Here is a 25094-nt window from a genome sequence, read left to right as displayed (position 1 = left end):
CAAGATCATTATGAAAAAATAAACAAAACCTGTATATTAAAGACTCTGCAATTACAATGTCTTCCTTCATAAAATTACTATTATTCCCAGTTTTCAACCCATGTCTCAAAGTTCAGATGCTTATCTTATTCAAAATTCCAATTTCTCTAGACTAAAAATTATCCAGAAGCCTCCTGATAAGGTCTATGACATCTGTATATAAAACAGATTAGGCCAGGCACGGTGGCTCACACCTGTAATCCCAGCACTTCGGGAGGCCAAGGCGGGCGAATCACCTGAGGTCGGGAGTTTGAGACCAGCCTGACCAACACGGAGAAACCCCCTCTCTACTAAAAATACAAAATTAGCAGGGTGTGTTGGCGCATGCCTGTAATCCCGGCTACTGAGGAGGCTGAGGCAGGAGAATTGCTTGAACCCAGGAGGCAGAGGTTGCAGTGAGCCAAGATCGCACCATTACACTCCAGCCTGGACAACAAGAACAAAACTCCGTCTCACATACAAAAAAAAAAAAAAGGCAGATTAAACTGCTCAATCATATCTCGGTGAACTAGTATCACTTAAGAATGGCAAACCATGACCCACATAGCCACAGCCAATTTTCGTCAAGTGACAGCGGAACATAGCTATGCCCATTTGTTTAAGGAAAAGCTTGCTGACTCCTGACTCAGTGCGTTATCAGTTAGGCAAAGAGCTAATAAGGAACATACAGGCCCAACTTTTTCACCAAGTTCCTAGGTAATCTTGAGACACACCAAAATGTGAGAACCACTGCTCCAGATCAGGGCTTCTCAAATCTTATTGTCCACATAAATCACCTGAGGACCTTGTTAAAATGAAGATTTTCTTCTTTAGGTTTGGCGAGGGGCGGGGGGGGGGTGGTGAGGCCTGTGCTCTCAGGTGATGCCAATACTGGTAGTCAATGACTACATTTTGAGTAGCAAGAATCCAGAGCAGTGTTTCTCCAATTTGCTGTGCTCTGGAATCACCTGGGTAGCTTTACAAACTACAGATGCCACCCCAAGAGATTTTTACTTAATTGGTCTGGGGTGTGGCCTGGACGTTGGGATTTTCTTTTTACATTCCCCAAGTCATGCTAACGTGCAGCCAAGTTGGAGAAGCTCGCAACTCATCATTCTCAGTAGTTGGCTAAATTTAAGTAGTGGCATTCTCAACATAGCTTGCACCCCATATATAGCAACCCGACAGCACCCAAGATGAAAACAGGGCTGCGAGCATGATACACATCGATAAGCCCAGACTTCAGCCAGCAGACCTACGTTCCACCCAAGCTTTGTCATGAACTCTGATCTTAAGCAAGTCACAAATCTGAGTTTAAATTTACTCACCTAACTAATGACAGGAACCCCTAAGGTAATTGCAAGAATAAAATGAGAGAATATTTGTGAAGGTGCTTTGGAGAATATCATATCTTATAAGTCAACACATACATAACCCCCATTTTTCACTCTGTTTACATTGCCTAAGAAAAACATACTTCACTTTTACCACTAAAACATGTTGAAACAGATGTAAATGTGGAAGCACATACTTAGTTCAATTTATGGCAAAGTGCTTAATGATGCAGTTCTAGGAACGCACTGTCATAAGAGTGGAAGCACCTGTAATAATCGAAGGATTAGTAAAGGATTACCTGCTCCAGGAAGAAGACAAAGGACTGCCATTTCCCAGGGTTGTCAGCACTGCCTTTTGCCATTAACTTCAAATACACTTAATGAAAACAAGGAGGCAGGTTCACAGATGTAAGTTACCAACTCATAGAGTTCAGCACAGAGGACTGAAGGGAAAAAAAGGATTCTGATACCAGTAAAGAATAAAAACAGAGCCAGAGGCATAAGGAGGAGTGGCATGGAGTTCTTTAATTAGGAAGGCAAAAGGTTACATTTAATGAAAGGCAGGTTGGATTAATAAATGTTTGTTAGAAAGTTGTTCTGACACAGAGTGAACTCTGGGCTTTTCTCCTGCATAAAAATCAGAGCTAGTGCAAATCGGAAGAAAATCCATGTGTCCAACAAGCTGCCATCTCCAGAACTCTTATCCAGGAAATTCAAAGAGTGAACCTAGAAGAAAAAAGCAGCAAGGTTAAATGTCTTATGATACTAGAGACAGGGCCCCAAATCCTTCCATCTAAATTCTAACCCACAAGACAGTTATGGGGTTCCTACACTCAGGACAATATTTAAACCAGGCGAGAAAAACTAGAAAGCAGCAAGTATTTCTCACAGAACATTTTATGGGAGTACTATCCAGAAAAATTAACGTTCAAAACTGAATTTCAAGCACACCAAGGCAAAAACAACTAGGAGCTGGGAGACATGTGTTCTAACTCCAGCTCTACCATTCATTAGCCGCACGACTTCACAAAAGTCACTCTGACTTCCCTGGCCCACAAATTCTTTGAGGTGAGAGGGTTGTAGTTCAACCTAAAGAGCTTTCCGGAATCTAAAATGCTTATAAAGCACAGATTTCCATTGCGGGGAGGCAGGGTAGGGAGTAAGGATTCAAGAAAGAAAGAAAAATTCCCAATCTCAGCTGTAACAAAGGACCAAAATACAAGAAATAATTTAGTTTTCATTTAAAGATAAGTTTATTTTTGGCAAGAAAAAGGTGAAGAAAGAGTAACCCCAACAGAAGTGGCTACATTGCTGCTAGAGCCAAATGGAACTGAGATCTGTGAGTTGTGAGGTGGAACCCTCACCACAAGATACAGGCTTCCTTTAGTCCCTCAAAGCACAGCCTCGCACCTACTGGACTCCAGCACGGGTCTGGCTGGAAAACCTCCGGCCCTAGGGGCTCCACTGTCTCCAGCGATAAGCAACTGATTTTCCCAGTGTGCCATAAAAATACTGTAATCTCCCATGTGTACCATGACTCAAAAAAGGCTGGGAAATACTACCTTTCAGAAGAACCGGGCTACCCCAGGAGGTAAAAGGGCACTACCTTATTTGGTATATTGAGTCAAGTAAGTAACCTGGAGATTCTGGCATCAGAGCTTAAAGGAGAGATTTTAGACTTTCAGCCAGAATGCGTTTATTTCACTAACAATAGTATTTAGAGAAATGCTACATAATTGCAGAACATTGCTGAATCGGTGGTATTATAAGAAATGTGTAAAACAGCGAGCAGTAACAGGAAGCAAAAGGTGTTCATAGTGCCAAACAAAACCAAACAGACCTATTCAAACTCAACTATTCATTCCATCAAATTTCTTAAAGCAAACTCTCTGGCAATAGACTATAAACCAATGCAACATTACAGTTTTTTTCAAGACAGATTTTTGTGCTTATTGTCCAGGCTGGAGTGCAATGGCGCGATCTCGGCTCACCACAACCTCTGCCTCCTGGGTTCAGGCGATTCTCCTGCTTCAGCCTGCTGAGTAGCTAGGATTACAGGAGTGCACCACCACGCCCAGCTAATTTTTGCATTTTTAGTAGAGATGGGGTTTCACCATGTTGGTCAGGCTGGTCTCGAACTCCTGACCTCAGGTGATCCACCTGCCCCAGACTCCCAAAGTGCTGGGATTACAGGCGTGTGCCACCGCGCCTGGCTACATTATAGTTCTAATGGCCAAGGTGAGAGAGGACTAGAGCATAAAGCCATTTTCAGGGAACAAAGCCTTGACACTTTTAGAAATATAAAAGAAATCCTAGTTTAGTACAAAATCAAAGTTTCAAGATTTTATGATATTAAAACATTTAAATATAAGATGCTGAGGACAGTCCACGTGAAAGGCAAAAATTGACTCATGAGAGTAAGTCTCTTTGACAGTGGTTTTCAGAAAATCCTATTTACAAAGATCTGCTCCCCCTCTTTTAAAGCAGATCTATTTACCAGACACTATTCTAAAAGCAGAGGTTCTAGGATTCTTTGAAATGTTAGCTCACATAATTGACTATTCAACAGCTAAGAAGAATGGTTTCAACTGTTAACCAGGGCATAAAGGTTTCAGGAAACTGACTAATAAAATCTCCTCCCCTGATATCAAGACATGCAAAATGGAAGACACCTACTGAGAAAAGTTAGCGTGGCTTCAGTCTATTTCACCTGCGCAGAAAAGACAGTGCCATTTAATCAGTTTGTTGTAATCATCTTAAAAGAAAGCAAGGCATAACACAAAGAACTGTTAAAAATGACTCTGTAGAGATAGAAAAGATAATGCCAGCCAGGGTAATTTCTATTTGGAATCTGTATTCTTCTCCAGCAATATCTCTATTCAGACACTAGCAATGGGCAGACAGGTTCAAATACTGATTTTCCTTCAAATTCATCTCATCCTGGATCCTCGTCAGTTTTCTAATTAAAACTGAAATTAGAAATAATGTGAATCAAAGACCATTCTGCAGAAATTCTACGTTTACAGCTCAATTTGAATCATCAGTTTTAGAAGGCACAGACTGTATATTTCTAAAAAATGAAAGGAGCTTTAGCGATCAGCTTCTTTAATCCTTTCATTACAGAGATGAGAAAACTGTGACCTGACAGTGTTGACAAATTTGTCCAGAGCTCTGCTGTCCAACACCACAGCCATTAGCCACAGGTGACTATTTAAACTTAGTCAAAGTTAAATTAAAAACTCAATTCTTCAGTCTGTTAGCTACATTTCAAATGTTCAATAACCACATGTGGCTAGTGGTTACCATAACGCACAGTGCAGACCCTGAATGTTTCCCCACTGCAGAAAGCTCTATTGGACAGTGCTGGTCCAGGATCACCCGCAGTAGCCAAAGTCAGGTCTCCTGACCTGCATTCTCCTCCATTTCTCCTGGACCATATTAAGTATGGCCAACTATGCAGAAACATTTGAGATAGCCGGCCTTCATCCTTTCCTATCAATCTCTCCCAAATTTTTCCCATTTAAAAAAGAAAAGCATCCAGTCTGATGGTTCTGATAAAAATTTAAAATAAATAAAAATTTCTTAAAAAGAAAAGCAAATTTAACATTTTTAATGAAAACCCTCTAACATGACATATATATAAAGCCATCATCTGAAAGTCCTAAACATAACAGGAAGGAATATAAAGGTTCAGAGTCCAAATGTCTGTTATCCAGTTCCCCCTCAGTCACTTATTAGTTCCAGGGCCTGGATACATCAACCTAAGTTTCACCAAGGTGTAATTACCTAGGTGTAAAATGAGAATACTACTATTTGTCTATCTCCACATCACTGGGTAGGAAGGAAGAATCACATGAGCTGATGTATGTAAAAGTATATGTGGAACATATGTGAATCCTACAAGCTTGTTAATGTGGGAACTATAAGACATTTTACAAAGGTTTATTCTTGTAAAAGGTTTCATACAAATATGTGCATCTAGTTATAATCACATTTAATTTTCTACCTCCTATAAATTGATAATGGGAATCTGAAAATATGAAAAAGCAACAATTAAGGAGAAAACAGAAAGCAAAGCCCAATTGAGGAGCCACAAAAACAGTACAATCCTCCTCAAACACAAAAGAACCATCAAGAATTATGCTGAGAGGCATTAACAGTGACAAGAGACTTTGATGAACATCCAGGCCAATCCTCTCATAGTGCAGACAGAGAAACTGAGGCTCAGAGGTAAGTTTATTTGTCCATTCAACTAGTTAACAGAGCAAAGGCTACAATACAAGTCTTCTGATTTTCTTTTTTTTTTTTTTTTGAGACAAGGTCTCACTCTGTCACTCAGGCTGGAGTGCAGTGGCATGATCACAGTTCACTGCAGCCTTGACCTCCCATGCTCAAGCAATCCTCCCACCTCAGCCTTCTGAGTAGCTGGGACCACAGGCACACACCACCACGCCCCTCTAATTCTTTTGATTTTTGGAAGAGACAAGGTCTTGCTACATCGCCCATGCTGGTCTCAAACTCTTGAGCTCAGGCGATCCTCCCACCTTGGCCTCCCCAAGTGCTGGGATTACAGGCCTAAGTCACCGCACCCAGCCCCTACTCTGACTTCTTGTCTCATGCTCTTCCCCACTCCACAGCCTCTCCCATGAATCTCTGCCTTGGCTTTTTTTTTCTTTTGTAGCACTTTCCATGTTTTAGCATCCAAGTAACTTAATAACATAACTTTTTCTTGCAGTTAAAAATTATTTATTTGGTTGGGCACGGTGGCTCATGCCTGTAATTCCAGCACTTTGGGAGGCTAAGGCGGGCGGATCACAAAGTCAAGAGATGGAGACCATACTGGCCAACATGGTAAAACCACATCTCTTCTAAAAATACAAAAATTAGCCAGGCATGGTAGCACACGCTTGTAGTCCCAGCTACTGGGAGTCTGAGGCAGGAGAATCGCTTGAACCCGGGAGGCAGAGGCTGCAGTGAGCTGAGATCATGCCACTGCACCACAGCCTGGGCAACAAAGCGAGACTCCATCTCAAAAAAAAAAAAAAAAAAAAAAGAACAAAAAAGGTTTATTCATTCATACACTCATTCAACAAACACACACTGTTACTGTTCACAATTGAGTCCAGTGGGAGAGAGAAGAAAGTGAATGAATAGTTTCATAACAATGTGATAAGTGCAGCATTGGAGGTATGCAGTAGACTAAGGGCCCGGAGAAGAGGCTCCTATGCAACCTGAGGGGTGGGAATGACTTGGGTGATAGGAGTCATCCAAACTGGGAGGATGGAGAAAATAAGGCAGTAGAGTTAGGGCAGCAATGATATTCATAAATACAATTCTATTTCGATATTCTTTTTTTCTTTGGTAGTCTTAAAAAATAGACCAAATATAAAACGGAGTTCAATAAACAAGTAGAGTCATCAATTAGCACTTTTTAGCAAATAAAAAAGTAGATTCAAAGTTTTAAGAATGAAAGGTAAAGAACTAATCTCAGAGCCAGGCACTGTGACACACCTGTAGGTCCAGCTACACGGGAGCCTCAGGCAGGAGGATCACTTGACCCCAGGGAGTTCCCAGCTTGGGCAACATAGAAAGACCCCATCACATAAAAATATATATATAATTAATCTCACCTCCTAAACAGAGAAAAATGAGTTGAAAAAAGTTATGATGTGACTACCTCAGAAGATTTCCTACAAATTTAGGACAGTTCCCTTGGAGAGAGCTTATTTGGTGGCAGGACCTAATTCAACATAAGGTGGAAGTATCAAAGAGAAAATAAAATAAAAACTAAATGGGGCCCTCCACCAACAAAAAATTAAAGATTATTGCCAGTAGGAGGTCACTACTGAGTATAAAAGATGTAGAACAAACCAAAAAAGGAAGCTCTCAAACTGACGAGGTGAAAAAAAGAAAACAAAGGGGAAGAGGGTCTATGTGCACAGTCTTGGTCTTCCCCTATGAAACAAAATCTAGGGCCACTTTAGGGTTCTATGCCCTTTTGTTCCTAACTCGACATTGCCCCCTTCTGGCCAGAATGTAAAGCAACCCCCAACCCAGCATCTAAGCCCACCTGGACCTCTGCTGCCCCTCAATGACTGGAAAGAAACTAGGTTTTATAACACAGGTATCAGTAGCTTCTTCCCCCAAATTCAACTCCTCTTATGTTCTGTGGTAGTCTCTCAACACATGAAACATACAATCCACTAGGTGGCAGCAAAGCCTACAGAATAACATCAAGATCCCCTTCCAGAGGTAATTTTCTAGATTACTATACTTAACTGAATTCGAAAAGCCAACACAATTGCATGTTTGTAAACAGTGTTGCCAGTCAGTTTAAAATGTTCTGCCCAACCCTGTAGCCCCCTTGTTCCAGCTAGGATCAAACACTGAATTTTTTAAGACATGGGAGAATGGTCTCCATTATAAAAACAAAACAATGCTAACCAGGCACAGGCATTTGGCAGCTATCTTATCTCCCTGGGAGTTGAGCACATTTTCAAGCACGGTTTTGTCCCTTTGGGCCCAGTTCACCCTTCCTTCTGATCCAGGGTCCAATTCATCAGGAACTTTAATTCTCAAACTGTGATCCAATACAGTTCTGTCCTCCTTTTCCTCATTACCCTTCAGAACACCTGAGATGGACTGAGATTTTTTTAAAAAAAAGAATTTCACAGGCCAGGTGCAGTGGCTCATGCCTGTAATCCCAGCACTTTGGGAGGCCAAACCGGGCGGATCACAAGGTCAGGAGTTCGAGACCAGCCTGGCCAACATAGTGAAACCCCATCTCTACTAAAAATACAAAAATTAGCCGGGCATGATGGCAAGTGCCTGTAGTCCCAGCTACTCGGGGAGGCTGAGGCAGGAGAATTGCTTGAACCCGGGTGGCAGGGTTGCAGTGAGCCAAGATTACACCACTGCACTCTAGCCTGGGCAAGAGAGTAAGACTCTGTCTCAAAAAAAAAAAAAAAAAAAGGTTTTCAGAAAGAAACACAGAAAAACAAACATGGAAAAAACTAAAGCATATAAATTTTTAAATACTGAAATCCACTGAGCTTCTTTCTGTCATGCATTCATTCAAAAATATGCTGCCGCCTACACACCAAAAACTGATCATCATTTCAGGTGTGCATGGATTTCTGGGGGTCAGAAGCCCACTGGGAGCATTTTGGCTTTTTGTATTTTCATTTGTATAGTCTAAAAACTACTGAATCTTTCTTAATGATTGATGACCTGGATAGAAACATTAGTTATAAGATTTCTAGCAAGGCTCTCTTTTTTTTTTTTTTAAAGACAGAGTCTTACTCCTGCCAGGCTGGAGTGCAATGGCGCAATTTTGGCTCACTGCAACCTCTGCCTCCTGGGTTCAAGCGATTTTCCTGCCTCAGTCTCCCAAGTAGATGGGATTACAGGCACCGGCCACCACGCCCAGCTAATTTTTGTATTTTTAGTAGAGACAAGGTTTCACCATATTGGCCAAGCTGGTCTCGAACTCCTGACCTCAGGTGATCTACCTGCCTCGGCCTCACAAAGTGCTGGGATTACAGGCGTGAGCCACCACACCTGGCCGTCCTAGCAAGGCTCTCTCAACTTCAGTTCCTCATCTGTAAGTGAGAACAGCAAACCTATCTAAGTGAAATTATTCCGAAAATAAAATGATATAGAACAAGAAGTACTTAAAGCATAGCACACACTGAGCACTCATTATCTGTTAACTTCCTTACTTCCCCTTGAATTATTTTTTTTAACCCAATGCCATTTCCTTTTGATCTTCCTCTTTCAGAGTAGTTCAGAGTTTGTCATCCCCAAATTCATGTAAGATCAGCTATATTACAGATGTTTGTTTTTTAATATCAAACTCTCAACTTAGTTGGAAAATATGAAGACGTTCCATCTGTTTTGTTCTACCTTCTGAGCTGGTATCAATATTGAGAATTTACTTGGAACTGTTTTTAAAGTGCTGTGGCACACTGCACATATAGCTGAGTTAAAAGCACATAAAAGGAGCAAATAAAAGTATATTTTTAAAAACTGAGAGTAGGACAGTGTAGTGTATGTCAAATGAAGGATCTCTACGAAAAATAATCTGGGCAATCCCCCAGAGAGAAAGATTTTTCTATGAACATACTCTCCATAGAATGATTTAACACTGCAATCTGGGATTGAGGATTTTGCTATGCTTTGGGCCCATAATTCCCAGCTGAACAGGTGGTCCTAGGTTGTTAATATGGTCTGCAGTACACAGTTTCTGCTGAGACTGCTTTTTTGTCTCTGCTTTTGTCGTAATTTTGAAATACTAAGCTCTCTGCAGTAAAGTCCTCCTCCAATCATGACAGCCCTAGGAAATAATTTTCCATGATTTGGTATCTCCCTGAGCCTAGAAAACATCCTTGAAATGTTTGCTCTGTCCCCTTCCTAAGTACACACCATGACTCATCTAGAAAAAAAGAACTTCAGAAATCTAGAGTAAGCAATCAGAAGACTTATGACCTTTCCAGAAGGCTCTATCAGGAAGCCCAAGGGTTACTCATAGTTGCAAGCGTGAGAAGGTCAAAGTTGGAGGGTCAGTTTTCTACCTGCATTCAAGGTTATCCACTGGTAACAGTTAATTGTAACTGGCAATAGTTGTTATCCATTGGTCAGATAACTCATCTGCTGCCCCAGCTCCCAGATGGTACAGCTGCTCTCTTCTCTGGATTTATTGCAGCACTTTGTTCAGACCTTTAGTGAGGCCCTAACAGGGCTGTATTTTAACTGTTATGTTTACATATTCTCCCCTACTGTACATGTCTTGAAAACAGAAGCCAGTTTGGGGTTTTTTTTTAAATTAAGGTAAGGTCTTGCTATTTTGCCCATGCTAGCCTCAAATTCTTGAGCTCAAGCAATCTGTCCACCTCGGCTTCCCAAAGTGCTGGGATTATAGGCATGAGCCACCACGCCCAGCCAACAATATTGTTTATATTCCCAACAACAAGACATTGGCTGGTACATAGAAGGGGAGGGAGGAAGGGAGGGAAGAGGACAACTCAAGTCTTAATCAGGTCTCTAAGGAGTTAAACTGTATTAAAATAACAGAACAAAGTGGTTCTTAAAGTTTTTCACTGAAATAAACCTCTCTGTCAACTTACCACTACCAAAATGATACCTTCCCTGAACTAACAGAACTGTTTCTGAGGCAATATCAAAGGAAAGGATTTATGTAACATATTATAACTAAATGACTAATTCACGTCAGAAAATGAAGTATAGTCACTGTCACATTATTGCATCCACTTTGCACATAGATGCTCTAAAACTCTTGTACTAGATTTCTGCTGATTGGTATAAAAATGACAGCTTTCCAAGTGGTGAGGAAGAGGCTGGTCCTAGGATATCCTTCCCCCAAATAGGATGAGATTTCCTAAGGTTCTCTTTTCTCTACCACCCAGAACATTAAATTTTGCAATGCAAAGGCAAATATTGCATGCATTCATCAGTAAGCTACATGGGATACCGGAAGGAGTACTGGGCCAAGAACACCGCTAGACTAGGGCACTTCACTGCAAACACTTAACTATGCGGCCAGGGAAGGCCCATGGATTGTTCTAGGCCTCTGTTGTCTCATATATAAAGTAACAGTGTTGACATACGGTATGGAAACAGCCATGTATTTATTAAAGCTTTAGAACTCTGCTTGGGAGGGAGGGATGCAGGGGAGGGCATACCATACATGAAGGGAAAGGCCAAGCAGAGAGGGCTTTTCAATTTCTGTCCATCAAAAAAACTCCAATTCCACTTCTGCTTTATATACCAAGATTCTTTTTGTAAGAGTTTGTTTGGGAGAAGGGAGAAAGAACTCTACTGCTAAAAAATGGAAAATGGCAAATGAACCAAGCAGCATCCCATCTTACATTTTAAAGTCTTCTCCCAAGTTAACCCAATTTCCCCATTTATTTCTACTTTAAGGCACATATTAGCAAATGCCCACAGTCATTCATTCAACATACACTGGATGCTATTAGATTTAAGAGCTATGAAAACAATGGTCCAGCATTTAAAGTCATCTGAGATCAAAATCAGAAAAAAAATAACTAACAAATCTAAAGGCAAAACCTACCATTTATGTCTCTTCCAAAATTTCTGAGTTATTTTCATGAAGTTATTGGTGCAGAAATTATTGTACTAGCTACAAACACTAATTTCCTGTTATCTTAATGATTTGAAGAACAATAAGGCAATGACCACGAGTGGTAGCACTGATTATGATATTAATGCATACTTTGCAGACCAATGGAAAATTCTGCAAACGTCAACAGCAGTATGGGAGGCTTGCCAATCACAATCGAAACCAGTCCCATCCAATTTCTCTTCCTAAAATCAACATTACAGGACAAGGACTATGATCATCACTTACATTCTTTTAGTCTCCTACTCCTCAATTACGTAAATGGGAATGATTCAGCCAACAAAGTTCATGACAACAAGGTGCAGGATGGTGCTGGCAAAGAGAAAATCAGCAAAGGCTCGCTCTGGGGAGATGCCTTGGAAATCCGCTTTGTTCTGTGGGTTGATCTGTATTCTCAGGCAAACTGCACAAGAAGCAAAACACAAAAAATGATTATATGGAAGTATGAAATAAATATGACTGCTAATGAATACAGACATACCCTAGGACCCAACAATTCTACTCTAACAGAAATGAATGCATACATAGATCAAAGCGCATATACACAAATGATACCCAGATAGCCCCAAACTGGAAGCAATCTAAATGTCTATCAACAGTAAAATGGATAAATTACGGCATATGCAAACAATAGAATATTATACTGCAATGAAGAAGAACTTCTGCTATACACAAAAATGGATGAACTGCACAAGTAAGTGGGGCAACACAATCAAAACTTTATTTTTTTGGAGGGCGGGGACAGAGTCTTGCTCTGTTGCCCAGGCTGGAATGCAGTGGCACGATCTCGGCTCACTGCAACCTCCACCTGCCGGATTCAAGCAATTCTCCTGCCTCAGCCTCCCAAGTAGCTGGGACTACAGGCATGCGCCACCATGCCCGGCTAATTTTTGTATTTTTAGTAGAGACGGGGTTTCACCATACTGGCCAGGCTGGTCTCGAACTCCTGACCTTGTGATCCACCCACCTCGGCTTCCCAAAGTGCTGGGATTACAGGTGTGAGCCACTGCGCCCGGCCAAAAACTTTATACACACTGGCTGGCCAAACCGGCTGGAACCCAGCAGGTCACCCAGAGGAAGCCAAAGCCAGAAGAACCCAGCTCCCACACAGAGACCACAGGGCAGAACCTAAGTAAATATGTTGGGGGAACAAATGTACCCCCTCAATTAGATGAGGAATATTCTGGGACACAGCCACACGGAGCCACTGTGAACTCGGTAGGAGACAGGGTCTGGTTATGCTGCCCAGGCTGGACTGGAACCCAAGCGATCCTCCCACCTCAGCCTCCCGAGCAGCTGGGACCACAGGCATGGGTGAACACGTCTGCCCAGCTCCATGGTATTTTTAGTGTGACCTTCTATTTATGGATAATGATTCAGGTTCTCCATTATAAGTTTATTTTAAAAGTACATTTACTACAGTTAAAAAATGAATCAATTTAATTACTTTGTTTTTTAAGAAATGCACAAAAACCCTCATATACAAAATCAAATGATTTTCAACCAAAGTGACAAAACCACTCAATGGGGAAACAAGTCTTTTCAACTAATGATGTTGGGAAAACTGGATATCCACAGGCAAAAGAATGAAGCTGGACCCTTACTTTATACCATATACTACAAAAATTAACTCGAAACGGATCAAAGACCTAAATGTAACACCAAAAACTAAAAAACTCTTAGAAGAAAACAGAGCAAAAATTTTATGGCATTGTATTTGGTAATGATTTATTGGACATGACACCAAAAATACAGTCAACAAAAGTAAAAATAAATTGGACTATATCAAAATTTAAAACTTCTGTGCACAATAAAGGTACAATAAAGAGCACAATAGTGAAAAGGCAACCTATGGAATGGGAAAAAATATTTGCAAATCACATATCTGATAAAGGGTTAATATCAGAATATATTAAAGTACCCCTACAATGCAATAACAACAAAATCATAACCAGATTTTAAAATGGGCAAAGGACTCGAATAGACATTTCCCCAAAGAAGATATAGGAATGGCCAACAAGCATATGAAAAGATGCTCAACATCCCTAATCACTAGGGAAATACAAATCAAAATTACAATGAGATATCACCTCTCAGCTATTAGGATGTCTAATATCAAAAAAACAAGAGTTGGCAAGAATGCAGAGAAACTGAAACCCTTGTGCACTAATGAGTGGGAAAATTAAATGGGGTAGCACTGTGAAAAACAGTATGGAGTTTCCTCAAAAAAATTAAAAACAGAATTACCATATGATCCAGCAATTCCACTTCTGGGTACATATCCAAAAGAAGTGAAAGCAGCATCTCGGCCAGGCACAGTGGTTCACGCCTGCAATCCCAGCACTTTGGGAGGCTGAACCAGGCGGATCACCTGAGGTCAGGAGTTCAAGACCAGCCTGGCCAACACGGTGAAACCCCATCTCTACTAAAAATACAAAAATTAGCTGGGCGAGGTGGGCAGGTGCCTATAATCCCAGCTACTCGGGAGGCTGAGGCAGCAGAATCGCTTGAACCGAGGAGGTGGAGGCTGCAGTGAGGCGAGATCATGCCATTGCACTCCAGCCTTGGTGACAAGAGGGAAACTCCGTCCTGGGGAGCTGGGAGGGTGGAGGGTGGAACCAGGCTCTCAAGCGATATTTGCATACCCATGTTCATAGCAGCATTAGTCAAAATACCCAAAAGGTGAGAGTAACCCAAGTGTCAGCAGAAGAATGAATAAGCAAAGTGTGATGTATACATACAATGGAATACTCAGCCTTAAAAGGAAGGAAATTCTGACACCTGCTACAACATGGCTGAATCTTGAGAGCATTATTTTAAGTGACATAAGCCATCACAAACAGACAAATACTACATGGTTTCACTTATATGACATCAAGAGTAGTCAAACTCCTAGAAACAGAACGTGCAACGGTAGATGCCAGGGACTGACAGAGAGGAGGATGAGGAGTTATTGTTTAATGGGGACTGAATTTCAGTTGCAGAAGACAAAAAAGTTCTGGATATGGATAGTGATGATGATTTTACAGCAATGTACATGTACTTAATGCGACAGAACTATACACTTAAAAATAGTTAAAATGGTAAATTTTGTCATGTTTTATCTTGATTAAAAACAAACAAAAAAAAGGCCAGGGGCGGTGGCTCACGCCTGTAATCACAGCACTCTGGGAGGCCAAGGAGGTCGGGAGCTCGAGACCAGCCTGACCAACATGGAGAAACCCCATCTCTACTAAAAATACAAAATTAGCCGGGCATGGTAGTGCATGCCTGTGATCCCAGCTGCTTAGGAGGCTGAGGCAGGAGAATCACTTGAACCCAGGAGGTGGAGGTTTTGGTGAGTCAAGATTGTGCCATTGCACTCCCGCCTGGGCAACAAGAGCAAAACTCCATCTAAAAAAATAAAAAATAAAAAAACAAAAATAAAAAACAAGGGCCAGGCACATGGCTCACTCCTGTAATCCCAGCGCTTTGGGAGGCCGAGGTGGGCGGATCATCTGAGGTCAGGAGTTCAAGACCAGCCTGGCCAACATGGTGAAATCCCATCTCTAATAAAAACTACAGAAATTAGCTGGGCATGGTGGTACGCACCTGTGATCCTAGCTACTCAGGAGGCTGAGGCAGGAGAATTTGCTTAAATTCAGGAGGTGGAGGTTGCAGTGTGCCGAGACTGTGCCACTGCACTCCAGCCTGGGCAACCGGGACTCCATCTCAAAACAAAACAAAACAAGTGTATGCTATATGATTCCATGTACAAAAAGCTTAAAACTTGGTAAAACCAATCTATGGTAAGACAGTGGTTTTTATCTTTCACAGGGAGAAGATGACTGGGAAGATGCAAGGAGGCTTCTATGGTGCTGATAATGTCCTGTATCTTGATCTGGATAGTGGTTAGATAGGTAAATTTAAAAATTCATCAAGTTGTACAATTAAATTTTGTACTCTGTTAAAGGAAGAAAAAATATGACTCTCAGAGTTATACTGAAATCTAGAGGCTTTCTCAGAGAGAAAAAAAAAAAAGTATAAGCAAAAAACCCACAAAGCTCTCTTATCTCCTGATTTAAAGGTTTCTAATTATACCTAGATGGGGATGCACTTGAGGCAACAACAAAGGGTCTGGGCTGAATGATACAAAGTTACAAAAATGTGAATTATTTTCTAATAGAATATTCACTTAATGGGTAGCAGAGTTTATAAAGACAGCACGCTCATTCACAAGGACCTCACAGTTGTCGATAAACTATCTTTGATCTCGAAGTTCCAGCAGCTGCTTATTTGTCTCAAAAAAGGCAGAAGACCTAAGCAATATAATTCATGAGAACTCTCCACTGCCACACTCTATGCCCTTGAAGATTCTTACAGTCACCATTGACAAAAAAAAAAAAAAAAAGGTAGTTCCAGGAATACACTCTTCCAAAGTATCTTCATGCCTGTGATAAATTATTACACTGCTTAAGAAAACCTAAACTCGCTTCAGGCTAGCATCATCCCATCATTAACTAAGAAAAAGCAACAAACAAATCTAATCCAAAGGCCAGAAAACTATCAGACTAGTTCTCCAGAGCCTGTCACCATGGCAACAGTTTTCATTATGCTTAAACATGTAAACACCATGGAAGCACCATTGATCTTTTCAGGTATCCAGACCCTTAAAAATATTAAAGACAATGACTGAAGCAAGGGTACCAAGTAAACCCCTCCTGTAGAAAGTACAGATTCGTTCATCCATTTGGGAGAGCAACTAGCAATATCCATTAATATTTCAAATGATTTTACCTTTTGACAAAGGAATTTATCTTACAGAACAAAGACATTCTGAAAGTATGTCTGTAAAGTCGAAAAAAATTAAAACAGTCTAAACATCATATACTACTGACATGCAATGAAATCCCATGCAATTATTCAAAAGAATAAGGTAAATTCTCTGTACATTGACAGCAAACATATCTAAGATTTATTAAGTGAAAAAAAGCCAATCTTTTTCTTTTCTTTGGAGACAGGGTCTCACTCTATCGCCCAGGCTGGAATGCAGTGGTGCAATCATGCCTCTCTGCAGCCTCCACCTCCTAGGCTCAAACAATCCTCCCACCTCAGCGCCCCGAGTAGCTGAGACAACAGTCATGCACCACCATGCCTAGCTAATTTTTTTGTTTGTTTTGGGTAAAGACAAGGTCTCCCTACGTTGCCCAGCAATCCTCCCGCCTCTGCTTGCCTAAGGGCAGGGATTACAGATGCAAGCCCCCACACCCAGCCCATTCCTAGGGCATGGTAGCTCGCAACTGTAACCCCAACATGTTGTGAAACCAAGGTGGGAGGATTGCTTGAGCCCAAGAGTTTGAGAACAGCCTGCGAAAGATAGGGAGACCCCCGTCTCTACAAAAAAAAAATGTTCTAATTAGCCATGTGTGGTAGCACACACCTATGGCCCCAGCTACTGGGAAGGCTGACATGGGAAGACTGCTTGAGTCCAGGAGGTAGAGGTTGCAGGCTGCAGTGAGCCACGGTCATGCCACTACACTCCAGCCTGGGAGACAAAGCAAGACCTCATCTCAAAAAAAAAAGTAAAATATTTTATTTATATATGATATGCATAATTATCTTGTCATTTCAGTTAGAATCTAGAAAAAAAATCTGAAGAAATAGAAAACTATTAATACTGGTTACTGGGGTAGAGGACACGGTGTTGAGTTTTGAGGAAATACGAGAGAAAAAAAGAAAAATTATCCATGAAGGTGGATAAGGTAATACATTGATGTTATCATTATCGTGATCATGGTAGCCAGATTATTTCAATGAAAATATACGAATCAGAGTCACAAAGATGGAAAGGGCCTCAGAGGTCATAAACACCAACACCCCATTTGATGCATACAATGCCCAAGAGGTGTTGGGGTGGGCATGCTGGGGGAGGCTGTACTAACCACACAGGAAGCTTTCCAAAGTATACTCACCATGTACAGAATCTGGTAAGCTACCTCCAGATGGAGAATTATCAACTTTCCAGAGCCTGTGTTACTGATAAGGGTATCACATCTCTCAGATGCATTGGAAACAAAAACAGCAAAAAAAGAAAAGCCTGTTCAAAATGCTCCACTACAAATGATCCTTCAGTCTCTCCCTAGGCACTTCCAAAGATGGAAATTCACTACCTCTTCAAGCAGCCTGTTCCATTTTAGCAATTCTGATTTACTCTATCCCCTTAAATGACCATTTATTCCAAGAAATATTTACTAAACATCTACTACATGATATGCATCATTTCAGGTGCTAGGAATATGGCACAGAACAAAACAGTCTGGCTCTCAAGGAACTTCCACTCCTATGGAGAGAAACATATAATCAATAAGTTAACAAATAAACCAGGAACTACTAGATAGAGATATGTACTATCAAGAAAATAAAACAGGATAATAAAGAGTGACTGGGAACCTTTTCTTAAACTCAATCATAACAGAAGGTCTCTTTAAGAGGTTGCTATTTAAGACCAATATTTGAAAGATAAGGAACCAACCATGCAAAAATTTGGAGGCAGAGCATTCTAGACAGTAAGAACAATCTTGGCATGTTATAAATACAACAAGGACAAACGCTAGGCACGGTGGCTCACACCTGTAATCCCAGCATTTTGGGAGGCCGAGGCGGGTGGATCACCTGAGATCGGGAGTTCGAGACCAGCCTGACCAACATGGAGAAATCCCGTCTCTACTAAAAACACAAAAAATTAGCTGGGTGTAGTGGTACAAGCCTGTAATCCCAGCTACTTGGGAGGCTGAGGCAGAAGAATCGCTTGAACCCAGGAAGCAGAAGTTGCAGTAAGCTGAGATCATGCCATTGCACTCCAGCCTGGGCAACAAGAGCAAAACTCCATCTCAAAAAAAAAAAAAAAAATCAAGGACAGACTAACAAGACTATGGTGATCAAGGGGAAAGGGACAAGGGCCAAATCCTGAGGGGCATGGTAAGCCTTAGAAAATAGTATGCATTCAGTTATAAGAGCAATGGAACAGTATAATGGTTTACAAAGTTAAAAAGCAGAATTACTTAGGACGCAAAGAGCTCAGGGTAATGGTAATAAAAATGGACAGAAATGAAGACATACAGGCTATATTTTGGAGAAGACAGAGCTTGCTGATGAAACCGATGCAGGAGATAAGAAAAATCAAGGGATCTGGGAAACTTAAATCTCTTCATTTAAAATCACAACCAGCCAGGCGTGGTGGCTCACACCTGTAATCCCAGCATTTTGGGAGGCTGAAGCAGGTGAATCACCTGAGGTCAGGAGTTAGTGACCAGTCTGGCCAACATGGCAAAACCTCGTCTCTACTAAAAATACAAAAATTAGCCAGGCATGGTGGCGCTTGCCTGTAATCCTAGCTACTCAGGAGGTTGAGGCAGGAGAATAGCTTAAACCCGGGAGATGGAGGTTGCAGTGAGCTGAGATTGTACCACTGCACTCCAGCCTGGGTGACAGAGCGAGACTATGTCTCAAAAAAAAAAAAAAAACCGCAACTGACATTGACACCATGTACTAACTGGTGAAGAGGCAGATGGCTGGATGAGCAGGTTTGATCTTGGACATGTTAAGTTCAAGGTACATATCAGACATCAAGTGAAGACATCAAGTTGGCAACTGGATTTACTAATTTGGAATTCAGGGGATAGTTCAAAACTAAAAATATAAAGCAGTAGTTGTAGGTATACAGGTGTTATTTAAGTTTATCTATTTAAAAAAAAAAATACAAAGTGAAGGTATCTACAACCCTGCTCTCAGTCAGAGATGTGCCCAGCACAAAACAGCAGAAAGGAAAAAGCAGTGAGGTGAGACAGAATAAGCAGGAGAGTCTTATATTCAAGAAGAAACTTTCCTTTTACACAGAAGCTGATGCCTAAGTTAAATGCTAAACATGGCAAGAGTAGTTTCAGTAAAGTAGTGAGGACAGACCAATACCAAGAGTGGTTAAGGAATGAATAGTTAAGGAAGTAGGAACATTAATTATTCTTTCAAAAATTCTGTAATGATGGAAAGGAAATGGGATGGTAGCTAGAAGAATATCTGTAGTCAAACGGATTTTTTAAAAATGGACAATATTAGAACATGTTTATATGATGGGAATGATCCAGGAGAGAAACAGAAATTAATGACACAGAATGGAGGAATAATTGCAGAAGTGGAGCCCCTGAGTGAGCAAGGGAAGACTGGATCCTCTGCACAGGTGAAGCTTTCACAGGAAAGAGACACATCACCCATCATGAGAAGTCAGAGAGTATGGGTATAAAAGCAAGTGATCTGTTATGATTCAGTGGTGAAAAGATGAAGGAATTCTTACCCACTTCTATTTTTTTAGTGAAAAAATAAAAGTAAGATCATCAACTAAGAATAAAGGAAAAGAGGAAAAATATAGTGATTTATGAAGCGTATTTTGGGAAGGTGAATATATAAGAGAAACATTATTGCAGGACTACTGGCAGGGCTGGGTGCACATTGTGTTCCCATTCTCACCAATAATTCTCCATCAGCACCATATCCATATTTACTCGTCTGTATTTCCCACTACAATACAAACTCTGTGAGAACAGAAGCCATATCTGTGTGCTTCACAAGTTGAATTCCCAGCACCTTGGCAGAGAACCTAGCATATCATTGCTCAGTATTCCTGACTTGACTATATGCCTGCTCACCATTTAACATGTACAGTGTTCAGCACTGAGGATGAAGAGATGAGAAGACAGCCCCTGCCCTCAAGGGCTCACCTTCCAGAGGGAAGGCAGACACCCAAATACAGCACAGTGCCTTATCTCTCTCACACACACATACAAGATGAAAAAGGAATAAAATGGAAAGACCTCAATCTGCTAGAGTCAGGGAAGGGCTCCAAAGGGCAATAAGCCAGGCATAGGGGTGTATGCCTATAGTCCTAGCTACTCAGGAGGCTGAGGCAGGAGGACTGCTTGAGTCAAGGAGTTTGAGGCCAGTCTGGGCAACACAGCAAGACCTTGTTCTCTTTAAAAACAGTAACAAAAAAAGGAAATTTCACTGAGCTGAGAAGTCTAAAAAGTGAAAGAATTTTGAAGGCAGTCAAGCAAAGGCAAATAGTTTGACACTTGAGAGTGTTCAGAGAATGACAAGTAGTTCAATACTGTTGGAACATAGAGTATAGAGGAGGCAGAGGCAAGAGATGACGCTGCAGACAGAGAGGAAGCCAGATCATGAAAGACCCTGTATGTCAAAAAAACATTTTTAATTTTACTTTGGGAAACACAAATTGTACATGGGAGCGACACAATCAGATTTGCAAGTCAAATCAAGCCTGCAAACATAGTAGAAGATGGACTGGAAACCAGAGGCCAGAAGACCAGTAAGGAGGATTACAGTAGTCTACATAAGAGATACTGAGAGGCTAAAACAGAGGATGAAAAAGTAGCAATGATATGAAAGATATTTAGAAACAAGACTATCAGGCACAAGGGGGGCAAACTTCTAATCTCTTGGATAACAGTTATGGCAGATAATATTAGGATCCACAGATCTGATGGATAATTCCAAAGTAAATGCTGAGCCCCAATCCACAACAGCCCAATAGCTCCCATGAGACAGAAAACTCTGGACTAGGCCTCCTTGCGTTACAGATTCAAACTGGTTTTGAATTTGTAAACTAGGAAAAACAACACTATTTTTTAAGACAAAATTACCTCATATAGATTACAGAACAGATGATAGTTGGGAAATGACTTAAAAACTTGTTTCAAGACCAAAGATTTCTTTTGAGGCCAGTCAATGTTTTCCACTTATCCCTTCGAAATAGCACTTTAAATGAGCACAGCTTTCAGTTGGGCAAACAAGGAAACTAAAGGGCTGCCAACACTGGAACCTAACTCTAAAAAAGGGACAGATGTCCTCTTCTAGAGATATCTAACTACAAGATAAACAGCTAACTGAGGATGTTTGAAATCTGTCTGAAATAAGAAAAATATTCCACCTCTGAGGTCCTTTTAAAGTCAATATATTATACTCTGATGATAAAAAAAAAAAAAAAAAAAGGATCTCTCAATGGCAACTTTCCACCTCTGGTTCCCTCTTGAAACCATGGGTAAGTCTCTCAGCTATGAGGGAATAGAAGAAAACAGACCATTTTCATACCATTAGGCCCAATAACAACAGGTTTTTAAAGGTTTGGTAGCATTCTGAATTGGTTTAAAATGTACTGGCCAATTTCCAAAGAGCGTATGCTAAACTAACACATGCAGAGGGAATAGAATAGACTGCCAAAAAAAAAAAAAAAAATTAGGGAAGATTAAAGAACATTTCCCTCCAATTCATCCTACATGCTAACACCAATTTTAAATCTCTCCCTTTAAAAAAGCATCCTCAGAAGCTTTACTGTTACCTACAGGATAAAGTCCAAACTCCTGGCTGGGCGTGGTGGCTCACATCTGTAATCCTAGCACTTTGGGAGGCCGAGGCAGGTAGATCACCTGAGGTCAGGAGTTTGAGACCAGCCTGCCCAACATGGAGAAATCCCGTCTCTACTAAAAATACAAAATTAGCCAGGCGTGGTGGCACAGGCCTGTAATCCCAGCTACTTGGGAGGCTGAGGCAGGAGAATTGCTTAAACCTGGGAGACAGAGGTTGCAGTGAACCGAGAACGTGCCATTGCACTCTAGCCTGGGAAAAAAGAGTGAAAATCCAACGTGGGGGGAAAAAAAAAAAGTCCAAATTCCTTGGCCTGGCATTCAAACATCTAATAGCCAGCACTATCTAATCCTTCAACAGTATCTCCTACATTTCCCTCTCCCAGCTCACTGGACTCCTCCATTCTCTTGCAACAGGCAACTCCACAGGAAAGTTAGAAACCCCAGCACCATAAAAAGGAACAAGGCTACCTTTGCCAACAATCAAAACAAAGGATAAGCATCCAAATTTCCCATTAAAATCAGTCTCCAGTTGATGATCTAGGCTAACAAATGGCAGATTAAAACCAGTCTCCAGTCGACAATCTAGGCTAACAAACAGCAGAAGAGGCAGGATTTAGGAAAGTCAGTGCTGTCAAAAGAAGTATGAATCATACCCTTCTGTGGCAAATAAGAATTATCATGAATCCCTTCTTTTCCTGAAGTTGCTTTATTTCTCTGGCTCTATTACCTGTTATCTAATAGATCTGGAAATTCTAATCCCCCTTATTGGCCCCATTATTAATATGCCCTTTTACTAGGTTTTTCTTCAGTGACAAGCCACCTAGTTCCTGTTGGAGAGGAGAAAGGCAGTGCAGTCTGCCAATTCAATTTCAGCCACAACGGGCTCAAAAACAGGTCTTAGCATAAGCAAAAGTCATTTGCTCAAAAAACCTTCTGGCTTTATTACACTGATAATCTGTAACTCGAGTCCATGCCCACTCTTCAGCAAACCACATTCTTCAATGCATCCATGAAAAATCATTCTTAACCCTAGAGGCTTATGAAGGCAGGGTGACTTCTACATGGAGAAGGCATCTTTTTAAACTCAGCTTTCAGACCCTGCCTTGCTCCTACTCTTCCAGACCTGGAAACAAAAACATCAAACAAAATTAATCAGAAGTTTTCATCAAGGTTCCTTCTCCAGGCTGGCTAATAAAAACATTTAGTACTGTGGTAGAAGGTGGTGGGTGGGTGATGGAGAATACTTAGAGCAGAGGGTAATGTATCTGGTCTGATGATGGTTAACACATCCTGAAGGCAAGGATGCCACCACAGACAACCAGGTCTTGGTCATCTAGGACAAAAGTCAAAGATGGTAACTAAATATCCAATCAAAAGGTTAATCTGCAACTTCAGTACACAAGTCATTAGATCCTCAGGCCTGTTTTAAATTCTGAGAAGTATCTCTGGTGTGTCAGAACTAGCAATGCAAATGTATAAAAAGCATTCTATAGGTCTCTAACTTTAAGCACAGCACCACTGTCTCCAGACTTCTTTTTTTTTTGAGGCTGAGTCTCGCTCTGTCACCCAAGCTGAAGTGCAATGGAACTATCTCGGCTCACTACAACCTCCACCTCCCGGGTTCAAGTGATTCAAGGGATTACAGGCGTGCGCCACCATGCCCAGCTAATTTATGTATTTTCAGTAGAGATGGGGTTTCACCATGTTGGCCAGTTTGGTCTTGAACTCCTGACCTCAAGTGATCTGCCTACCTCGGCCTCCCAAAGTGCTGGGATTACAGGCATGAGCCACTGTGCCAGGCCTCTAGACAATTCCAGTGCTGTATTTTGTCTGTATCCCAACTAGACCATAAACTCTTTAAGGACAAAGAACATGTGCCTGATGTATCCCCAAAGCTTTTACCATAATGCCTCATATTGGACTGAAAATATAACTGATGACCTGACTGATGATCACACTGAAAAGAAACCATGAATGCTGGCATGTTTTCAAAGTCAAAGTAGCAGGTGATACCAGCGATAGAGGCCACGCCTGTTTTCAGTATTCACTGAGTCCCCATTGGGCAAGAAAAGTCAGATTTTGACAAAAATTGATGGAGACAGTTCTCGCTAAATATAGCAGTCCACAAGGTTACCAAATCCTGGAATCAAAAGGAAAAATAAGGCTAAAATAGAATTATGTGAACAAAAATTGGGTTTAGGACAGTGAAATAACAACTTCCTCTACAAGAAAAAAAGTAGTAGCAGCTAAAAGGCAAAATCAAGTAAAGGATGATTCAACAAGAAAAGCACCAGCATTTATATTCTTTGCACTTTCATTGAAACGTTTTACCAGAGATTGGTAATGATTAGGTCAAGATGACAGAGATGATTCAAGGTTGGATTTTTCATTTGAAAAGTCTACTAATTTTAGACTTGTGTTAAACCTAAGTTAAAGTTGGAATAGGGTTTTCCCCGGACCAATATTAAGTGAAGTGGATCACCAGGTGGAGTAGCAGCACGAAGGTGGTTTCTTTAGACATTTAAGTCCAACTCCTACACAGCCGTTTGGTATTAGGCATGTGATCTAAGCTTTCTGGGCCTCAATTTCCCCATTCACAAAAAAAGGGCAATGCAGGCTCTTCTCATAACTTCAAGGGGCGGTGGTCTGATATAGAGTACTATGAAAACAAAAGCAGCACACCAAAGTAACACATTATTATTATGATCACTTATAGAACCATTACCCGCTAGGATGAAACTCCCCACACAAGAGATGAAGCCCGAGAGAAAAGAGTTGAAGGGGAAGGTTCCCACGAGGAGACAGTAACCGAATTGCAGCGCCCCGGTCAGCAGTATATACAGCAGGTACGCGTCCAGCAACTTCAGACGCTGCGGAGTGGAGCTCAAGTACTCTTCTAAGAAACGCGAAATGACAGACACTACCGACGCCGACATAACTACACGCAAGGTACTCCGGTCCGCGCGCCCAAAACTCCTAGAGGACCCGTCGACCACACCGGATGTGCTGTTTGCGCTTGCGCACCGTCGTGATCTAACTCCGCGCCCCCGGTGTGCCAATTTGCGCAGGCGCTGAGGCAGGCCAGGGCGCGTAACAACTACTGCGCAGACGTGGACTGCGTCAATAGCCCCAACTACAACTCGGAAAAGTTAATGCGTCTGCGCACGG

The 25094-nt window shown here is 41.3% G+C and overlaps 1 protein-coding gene across 1 annotated transcript; it reads right to left on the bottom strand.

The window, feature by feature from the left end:
* Window positions 1-1856: 1856 nt before the first annotated feature.
* Window positions 1857-25076, bottom strand: LOC105499634 (defender against cell death 1). Its single transcript, XM_011772375.3, has 3 exons — window positions 24652-25076; window positions 11743-11917; window positions 1857-2078 (listed from the first exon to the last, which is right to left on the bottom strand). Exons 1-2 carry the CDS (start codon window positions 24860-24862, stop codon window positions 11787-11789), a joined length of 342 nt encoding a protein of 113 aa, XP_011770677.1. The 5' UTR covers window positions 24863-25076; the 3' UTR covers window positions 1857-2078; window positions 11743-11786.
* Between the last annotated feature and the right edge of the window lie 18 nt (window positions 25077-25094).

The sequence above is a fragment of the Macaca nemestrina genome, chromosome 7 (assembly GCF_043159975.1).
Source record: "Macaca nemestrina isolate mMacNem1 chromosome 7, mMacNem.hap1, whole genome shotgun sequence".
NCBI lineage: Eukaryota > Metazoa > Chordata > Mammalia > Primates > Cercopithecidae > Macaca > Macaca nemestrina.
This window is presented reverse-complemented; position numbering and strand designations above follow the sequence as displayed.

Bases quoted from the DNA above. Each gene is read 5' to 3' on its own strand.
- LOC105499634 (XM_011772375.3), bottom strand. From the start codon at position 24,862: ATGTCGGCGTCGGTAGTGTCTGTCATTTCGCGTTTCTTAGAAGAGTAC. The intron at 11,918-24,651 runs GTAATGGTTCTA...CTTCTTGTGCAG, and splicing joins GGGGAGTTTCATCCTAGCGG to TTTGCCTGAGAATACAGATC.